This window comes from Arachis hypogaea, chromosome 13, assembly GCF_003086295.3.
Source record: "Arachis hypogaea cultivar Tifrunner chromosome 13, arahy.Tifrunner.gnm2.J5K5, whole genome shotgun sequence".
Taxonomy (NCBI): domain Eukaryota; kingdom Viridiplantae; phylum Streptophyta; class Magnoliopsida; order Fabales; family Fabaceae; genus Arachis; species Arachis hypogaea.
This window is the reverse complement of record NC_092048.1, coordinates 45,321,743-45,330,765: the sequence shown is the minus strand read 5'-3', so window position 1 is coordinate 45,330,765 and position 9,023 is coordinate 45,321,743. Positions and strand designations below refer to the sequence as shown.

Sequence of the window (9,023 nt, the reverse complement as noted above, 5' to 3'; positions counted from 1 at the left end):
GTGACGGTGGCTAGGAGTGGTGGCAATACCATGGGTTGCAGTGTTGATGGAGGGTGAAGGGTTGGGGGGTGTTGTTATGATGATGAGTAAAATATATTTCAATATTAAGGGTGTTTAAGTAATTTTATTTGTACAGAATGCAGAAACATATTTTAATTTTTACACTTTACACCAAACACAATACAAATATTTAATTTAGTATATGTCTCTCAATCTCAATCTTCCTATGTTTGGTAAATACTAAAAACTCATGCAAGGGCATTAGAAATAATAGTAGTCCCTTTCTGTAATTTGTTGACTTAACTGTTAACTCATAAACTTCTTTCCCATCCTTCCACCAACATGAAAGGCCATAAACTTTTCATTTGCAATGTTATGATCATGGTAAAAGCAGAACTCATTGTCCTAACAAAGAAGGAATATACAAGATTCTAACAATTACAAGGTACACTTGTATATCAAATCTTCAGATCCACAAGGCCAACAAAATCATTTTGATTTTACACTACGGTGGCCATTCAAGAAATGGAACAAGAAACTTTTTCTACCCCACTGCCACCACATAGGAGCCAGGACTCTGCGCTGCTTCTTGACACGTTTTCCTGCAAAAATTAACAATAAATTAGTAGTATGAAGGCATTTCATAAGTGAAGCTTCACTAAATGAAACACGGCTGTGTAAAGTCAAAAAATACAAATCACAAGCAGTTCCTCACTCTTTAGTCTGCGATACTCAATTCTCCATTGTGACTGCACATCAGTAAAGATGGGTCCCAAGGATGGCCAATAATTCTTCTGAATTTTGAGGACATTCATGACAGTTTGCAGGCCGGCTGCAGAAGGAAGGCTGTTTTCCGGTTCACATTCAGGACTATCACCCAGCAATACCTACTCCCACATAAGCCAAGCCAGGAACAAAAATTTCAAGGAGAAATAAGCTGCCATGTATTGTTCTCACCATTATACAACAGATTCATATATACATGACAAAGAATTAATGAACCCCTCAAGAATGCATATCACTGTAAACAATAAAACAGTAAAAGAATTCACCTTGATTACTGCAGTGGCAGATGAAGATATGGAACGAAGATTGTAGCTGCGATCGGTGGTCGATATTAACTATGAGTGAAATACAGCCAAATAACGAACAGTTATGAAAGGCTTTTAAGCTACATACCCGCCTTCGAGAATAACAAGCATTTTTCCACCAGAAAGGGTGTTCAACATATGTGTCATCTGTGCATAGCCTGACGGAGTAACCTGCATCATAGAATTAAATTTACTATACTTGAATTTGGTTATGTCAATTCAAGTATTTTGAATGGAATTAATTAATAGAAACTAAAGCACAAGATTGTTAAGAGGAAAATGAGTATTAGGTTGATTATATATGATAATGAGTAATTTTGTTGCATGGTACCACTGAGAACAATAGCCAAATTATGTGTTTCACAAAACAAAAGATAAACACTTGAATAACAAAATCCTTACATCGCAACATCCTAGGGGATCACCTCTTGCAGCATCAAAACCTGCGGATATTATGGTGAAATCTGGAGCAAACTCAGAAGCTGGGGAAAAAAAGAACCGTTATTATTTTAAGCAGCGAATGATTTATATTTAAAAGATAGGAGGAGCAGGCAATCTAAGAAACACAAAATGTGTTTATTTAAAGTAGATTTATATTCATCACTTCACTTTCTAAAAGGCACAGCTAAGAAATTATTGCCCATGCTACCTACAAGAAATCAAATATACCTCCCATATGCCACAAGATGTACTAACCTATAGGAAGGACAACATTCAGAAATGCAAAAATATAATCATTATCACCAACTCCTCCTCGACTCCATGGAATATTTACACAAAATCCTTCAGCACCCCTACTACCAACCTGAAATAAAGAAAACAGACTAAAGATCACTTCTCAGATTTCAAACAAATAGCCAGCTTTCCTGCTATAATTCGTTAAATAATAAATATAGAGGCCAATTGTCTATCAAAATTAAGCAAGAAAAACTAACCAATAAAACTTTTAAAGATGCATAACATTTCAAAAAAAAAGAAGGCTGCAAGGGGAGTTCAGAACAGAAAATAAAAAATGATGAAGTCCCAACAGAAAATTCATCTTGCCAAGGGCACATAGCAATAGCAACTGTACCGTTATCAGATCATAAGTCCATGAGTAAGAATCTTGTTAGATATAAAGGTAGTGGTGTGTATTAACCTAATGACTGCTTTTTTGCTCAAGTTCACAAGTCATCTCTATGACCAAGTTGTTCACCTACTCTTTTAAATTTAGCAAAAGCTAAGGTGATGTTATAACCTTTGTCCTTGCTTCATGCCCAATGGGGTCTTGCTTGTTACAAGATAAGGAATGTTATATATAAAACCATTCATGTGCTTTCATTTATAAACTTATCCTTTTGGGACAGTTAGTTCATGGAACATCACTCATGTAGAACACATTCCAAAGGCTTCTGTGATCACGACACAAATGACTAATGCAATGTAATACTTTTCTTCAGTAAACCTGGCTGAAACTTCAAAAAAAGAATTCTACAGTCAAGTACCTCATCAGCAGCTCCAGTACCAGGATAAAACAAACCTCTCTCGTGTCTATGCAATGATATATACAAGACCTACATGACAAAAAAGAAAAAAACTCATTAGCACCACTAAAAGCACAAACGAGTTGCTAAAAAGTTAGGAATTAAAATAAAATACCAAAATGATGAAGTCCAAATATTTCAATTGGAAAAAAAAAACAAAGGAGCACAATTATCATGTTGCTAAAAGTTCACAGCAATAACAAGTACAGAAAAACACAAATAAGAAAAATAACTATATACAGCTCACCGATTTGTTTCTATTAAAAATTTCCTGTGTACCATTTCCATGATGAACGTCCTGCAACAAACACGAAAGAGAATCAACAAATACTTTGACAACAATGAATGGCCAATAATGCCTTCAAAAAGTCAAAAAAAAAATTGTTTAGACCAAGACACAGAATCGTCATTACCCAGTCTAAAATTAGCACCTTCCTAGCCCCTGCTGCCTGAGCTGCCAATGCTGCTACAGCAGCATTATTGTGAAGGCAGAACCCCATTGCATGTGCTACACCAGCATGATGACCAGGAGGCCTAACCTGATTTAATTGAAAACAGTTAAATCAACATTAAAACTTAAATTGTCTGACATGAAATGGCAGCTATTGGCAGCAACTCAATGATTCATACCAAAGCAAATCCATTTTTGGCATGGCCAGAAACAATTGCTGATGCCAGATCAGCACACAACCCAGCAGCCAACCTAGCAGCAAGGGCGGAATGCTCATTGGCATATGTGTCTTGAGTGAAATAGCTGCAATCACACGAGATGTTAATCAAAATGAAAATACTTGTATAAAGAAAAATCAAGAGTATTACTGCATACTGAAGCCGAGACATTTAATAAGATTCACTAAATTTTCTGTCCAGTTAGTGGATTAGGATCTAGGAGGTGGAAGGATGATAACTTGAAAAGAGAATTTCATTAATTAGCAAGTCAAAAGGCAATTTTGGCTAATTTACAGAGGGGTAACCAGAAGGGAAAGATAATTAGAGAGACAAAAATATTGTCATACCTAGAAAATGCCTGGCTTGTAACTTCCACAGAATTAATTTGCTCCAAAGAATGAACCTTCAGTTATAATATGTAAAAGGGTTAAACTTGGATCATGTTTCAAAGTACTCAATTGATTCCCAATTAGGGGGAACACAAGAGACATTAATGGAAAACTGGAGTTTCAAAAGATTATTCTTGAACAGGCAGCTTCTCTATTATAAACCAAATTCCCCCCCATAATTTACCACTAAAAGTAAGTCCAAACATTGACTTATTGACTGCATTTGTTTTGGTGGTCCTATTCTGTCTCGTTCATCACTAAATATATCAATGCATAGAAATGTACCTATGACAACATTCCTATTCATCCAAGAAATGTGGAAGTCAATTACCATAACAAGTTCTTCTCGAGTTATTTCTCTAGCAGGAATTGCAAAGCATCTTCCTGGAAATATACCTGCATGACTCAAATTATTCCTCATTGATTACTTGACCGATAATACTATCAAACATAAAATAAAAGTTGAAAGTAAATAAGGCAATAATGCTATGCAATAAACTTTGTTTCTTAGAGAAAATGGATGACAAACAATTTTACAGCAGATAATTACCAGCTCTAGCAAGACTAGCAGCAATGGCTCGAAGACGATCTGGCCTTTCAGGATGAAGACTCGGTTTCTTTTCAACCTATGCAGCAAACGAGACAACCACCAGGAAGTACACTATCTCATCAAGAAAAATATGAAGGCATAGAGCCAACAAAAATTATTATTTGGTATAAATAAGGTGCAACAAATGGCTTTCAGAATTCATGCAAACGTTATTGTTGCAAAATGTAGAGACCATGGCTCAAGCAATCTATCTTTTTTCCGAGATCCAAAAATGGAAAGGAAGGAAAGGACAAAAAACAGAATAACAACAAACATTAGACACCACAGGCTATGAGAGGTACCGCACTTTTTATGATGAAAATGGCCACACTATATACTAACCCACTATAACTTGAGGCAGATCATACTAGTCATTCAAATTCCATAAACTAAATCATAACTATTTAATTTAGAACTTCTCAATACACAAGTGGTTCTTACAAGTTACGTGCTGACTAATTTATCACAACAAATACACTCTTTTGCCAAACTTAATATGACATAAAAACAAGTGCAAAGTTTTGAGGGTCAGACAGTACGCCCTTGGTTAGGAGGATCTATTCTCCTCTTCTCATTGTGAGTTTGTGACACCATTTCCTCTTTTTATGAAAGGAAAATGATATAGTTAACCCCAACTGTACATTGCTAATGTAGGTTGAGGTAAGGACTAGACCCAAATGCACTCACAACAGGCTGATTCCATGGCTCAAATGAATAACCTTTAAGACAAATGGTGACCACTGACCACTTCAATCATTGTATTATTCCTATAAGCTATAATAGTCTTTCCCTTCACTTTGAATCTAATAGATTACTTTGTAAAAATACTATTCCTATATGCTATAAGTTATTCGTCAGTGTAAGAATGATTTTGACACTATGATGAAGACACCGAGGGGGTTAAGACACTTTGAAAACTATGGTGGATGGTCAAGTATTGCTCCAAGAAGCCACTACCTAAACTATTGTGTCAATAGATTTACTGCATCTTCTTTGATGTCTCTCTCAATTACTCAGTCGCTCTTTGTCAAGTACCCATAGCTAGCACCTCAATTTTGCACAAATTAAGCATGAACTAAGGAGCAACCCATTTTTAGGCCCCATTTGAGGCCAATGGAATGCCAAATTTCTGTGAGTCCCATATGACAATTTTCAGAAGAAATGACTTATGTTCTGTGGATGTCTTTAAGATGAATAACGTAGAGAATAAAATAGATTGACAAGGTAGGGTACAATACATTTGTTGGTAAAACAATTGCCAATGATGCAGATTCTCTTCCTAAAAAATAAAGATCCATATTTTGGCAATCCTTTCTTTCCTTCAAATTTCAGAAACTTGTTAGATAGTTAAAAGTGAAATTTTTTATAAGATTGCATCCAAAAGATCATCCACCATTATGAGAAGTTTTTCTATCCAAAATGTATTGTGAAAGTTCCCTTCTACCATTTTTAGTGTTTCCAAAATCCAAACCCTTTAACTTCCTTATACGAATAGTTCTTCTCCGAGATTTCTTCTCCACCTAGGCAAACGAAAGTTTAAGGATTCGGAATCACCATAGAAAGTAAAATGAGAATTTCACAATACTGTTGATTGAAAACTTCCCACAAATAAACTAGTCTATAATTCAACATTTTCATATAGCACAAAACACGAACCATGAAGCAAGCAATTTCATTTTATTGCAAATAAAATGAATTGTGTATGGCTATATATTTAACCCAAACTGATGAGGACTAATGTACTAGTAGGCTAGAAACGAAGCATGGCATCAACTTCGAAGTGCAACAAAAGGGCAGAAATGAAAACCAGAAACATACTTCTGCATGTAATAACATTCTCTCATCAAAGCCTATTGCTGTAGAACTAATTGTTTCTGAATCCTGTGAGCCACAATCTACAACGAAAGGATAAAACAAAAATGAACTTGGGGTATAATATCATATCATAACAGAACAAGAAACTACATATCATATTTTTTTAAAAGAGACATTTAAACAAGCCATCAACATTTCCACATTTGCAGCACCATAATTATGTCTTTTCTTGAATTAAAGTTTTTAGTAATGCTAAAAAAGGTTAGAAGATTTTCAATATATCAGCATCTATAGTTATGTCTTCAGTTTCTATTTATTCAAGGCATCTTAACCAGACTTAACTATAGCTAATGACTAGGATTGCTATTAGCTAGCATTTCAGCCTATACAAAGAATTTTTTACAGCTGTACACTTTTTCAGAATCTTTTAAATAACCTGTTTTCTTCTATATTCACTATTTGTTAACCATAAAACCAAACCACCACTGGTTGCATATCATATCTCCTTGTAAACCATTATCCCTGCTTAAATTTCTAGAGTGCTACTGGTTTAACCCTAGGCATTCCATCATACCTCACTCCACCCCAATCTCAGTGCAAAAAAAGTGTAGATTTGCAACCACCGGAAGATTATAAATTTTAATGATATTAAAATAAAGTTCACAAACTAGTCATAAAACATCCTTGGGAAAGGCAAAATAACTAGCGATTAACACAACCAATTACAAGCTGGAGAATGACAATTTAACTTCATTCCTCCCATAAACATGCCCAAGAAAAGTGTATGGAAAGAAGTTTTGACTTGGGTGTAAGTTTATGGTTAACAACTTATCAGCCAGACACACACCTGTTAGCCCTTTTATTTTTGGCTGGACCCCAGTCAGATCATCATCATCTGCTAAGGAAGAAGCGAAAAACCCAAAATTTACGATTTTAGAATCCTTATGCTCCCCACATATCTGCACAATTCAACATAGAAGGCAGATATAATTATTCACAAAATAATAATAAGTAACGGGAATGAATAGATTAAAACTTAAACAGTTTTACCACAGAATACTGCACAGGTTATGATCAATAACAAACAAGCATTGGACAAGGTAGTTTCTACTCTATGAAAACACCCACAATAACAAACATACATCACAAAGAACGACGCCGTCAAGGTTAGCCATTGTACAATTTTTACAGAACCACTTGATAACTTCGACCCTGCTGCTAAGTGGCAGTTGAAAGGGCTCCCAATCACTGTCATCGTCGTCCTCATCATCGAACGCACATTCGTTTAGATACATATCCTGAAATGTTAGATCCTTCTGGTGGCTCTTCGCAGGCTAAACAACACAACCAAACCACATATAGAAACAAGCCATGTCTTAGAAGTGGCATTATACAGTGAATCAAGAATAGTATAAATGCAAACTACGGAGTCAAGCTTGAGACTTACGGCTACGGGTGGGCGTGACTGTTCTCCAGGGTCTACCGTTACTGCATTGCTTCCATCAGAGAGCAAGTCTTGGCTTCTACCTACAAACCGTTCAATGGGAGCTTGTTCAGCTTGCTTGTGAACACTGTTCTCAGCTTCCCCATTGGTGAAACGGCTCCCTCCGATTGCTCCAGTACCCATTTAATTCATTCAATAAACCCTAGTGGTGTAGTTTAGTAGTACATTTCAGCACGGTAAGCTAAAGTCACCAATTGCATGTCAACAATAACCATTTTTAAAAATGAAAAAAAGAAAGTCCTGACTCAGTAGACAAAATTTCCTTAAAAGAAAAAGAAAATATATATATATTTGTTTTTTCAACTTGTCAGGCAGAAAAACAGGATATTACGAAAGAAAGAAAGAAAAAGAAAAGAAAAGAAAAGGATGGAGTAGGAAGAAGTGGGTTTACCTGAGAAGGGAGCGGGAATTGAGAGAGAGAGAGAGAGAGAGAAGGCAGCAAGTGTGTGTTGAAGTTTAGATCGTTGAGAAAGAGAAAAAGAAAAGAAGGGAAATGGAAGGGAGAAGGAGGAGCACACAGATAAGAGCGAGTGAGAGCAGTTACCGGTTTGAAGAAAGAGAAGAGGGAGGGGGCAGTGCGGAAAACTTCAAGATTCACCGCAGGGAGTCGCGTGGCGTGGACCTTAGGGCACAAGTGGCCCACCCTATAAACTACTTTACTGTTAAACTCGACACCCCTTCCCTAACTGTTATTAGTTTTGAAGAAATACTGAACTAGCCAAGAGAGGGGGCCGGGGGAGGAAGAAAAGAAAGAGAAATATAGAATTCGAATTTCGAAAAGATAATGATGACAAAATAAGAAAATAGAGGTGGTGAGCATGGAAATGCTAAAAGTTAAATTGGTAATTTTATAAAAAAAAATAACTAAAATAGATATATATTAAAATCAACTACGATTATAAAATATATAAAAAAATATAAATATAAAATATATATTAAAAATAAATTAAATTACTCTTTCTGTACTCTTTCTGCTAGGGTTTAGGTATGAGTGACGGAGTGAGTGGGGGGTTCACGAAGAGGGTGACACAGTGAGGTAACCGGTAATGCCGGCGGTAAAACTAAGGGGGAGAGCGTCAGGGGGTTTGTATCTGGTGAGAAGGAGGAGGGTACTAGGGTTTCTAAGGAAAAACATAGCTTTCAAAAGGTTTCTTTCCGCGACATGGTGACTGGACGGAAGTCTCCGTCTCCTATGCTTTGGAATGAGGCTTTAGATGGAGAGAGACTAGCCAAGGTGATCAAAGGGAACCACGGGGATTCGCATCCTCCTCGGGTCATCTTCTCAGAAGAAGGGCTGGCGGCGTTATCTGTACCATATAAGGAAGCGATCGTCGTCAAAGTCTTGGGCAAGCATATGAGTTACACGGCGATGGTGCATAAGTTGAGTATGATGTGGAGATTGAAGGGTGGGTTTCAAGTTCTGGATGTAGGAAATGGTTATTT

At 36.4% G+C, this 9,023-nt stretch overlaps 1 protein-coding gene across 3 annotated transcripts; it reads right to left on the bottom strand.

Moving 5' to 3' along the window:
* Positions 1 to 261: 261 nt before the first annotated feature.
* Positions 262 to 8,372, bottom strand: LOC112738265 (histone deacetylase 15). Of its 3 annotated transcripts, none has more exons than XM_025788631.3 (18): positions 8,125 to 8,372; positions 7,524 to 7,722; positions 7,219 to 7,410; positions 6,924 to 7,035; positions 6,080 to 6,156; positions 4,223 to 4,298; positions 4,004 to 4,068; positions 3,631 to 3,686; positions 3,245 to 3,368; positions 3,028 to 3,153; positions 2,862 to 2,912; positions 2,576 to 2,644; positions 1,788 to 1,896; positions 1,494 to 1,573; positions 1,180 to 1,262; positions 1,053 to 1,098; positions 716 to 887; positions 262 to 602 (listed from the first exon to the last, which is right to left on the bottom strand). In XM_025788631.3, exons 2-18 carry the CDS (start codon positions 7,701 to 7,703, stop codon positions 490 to 492), a joined length of 1,731 nt encoding a protein of 576 aa, XP_025644416.1. In that variant the 5' UTR covers positions 7,704 to 7,722; positions 8,125 to 8,372; the 3' UTR covers positions 262 to 489. The 3 variants fall into 3 exon arrangements, with proteins under 3 accessions (XP_025644416.1, XP_025644415.1, XP_029147429.1); XM_025788630.3 differs by having other exon boundaries at positions 7,972 to 8,346; XM_029291596.2 differs by having other exon boundaries at positions 7,524 to 7,761; positions 7,972 to 8,313.
* Positions 8,373 to 9,023: the final 651 nt, after the last annotated feature.

What these genes read in the sequence shown, in the direction of transcription:
- LOC112738265 (XM_025788631.3), bottom strand. Translation starts at nt 7,703, where the DNA reads ATGGGTACTGGAGCAATCGGAGGGAGCCGTTTCACCAATGGGGAAGCT. An exon ending in ACAAGCCAGGCATTTTCTAG is followed by an intron (nt 3,369 to 3,630) that starts GTATGACAATAT and finishes GTGTGATTGCAG; the next exon opens with CTATTTCACTCAAGACACAT. An exon ending in CCAAAAATGGATTTGCTTTG is followed by an intron (nt 3,154 to 3,244) that starts GTATGAATCATT and finishes CAATTAAATCAG; the next exon opens with GTTAGGCCTCCTGGTCATCA.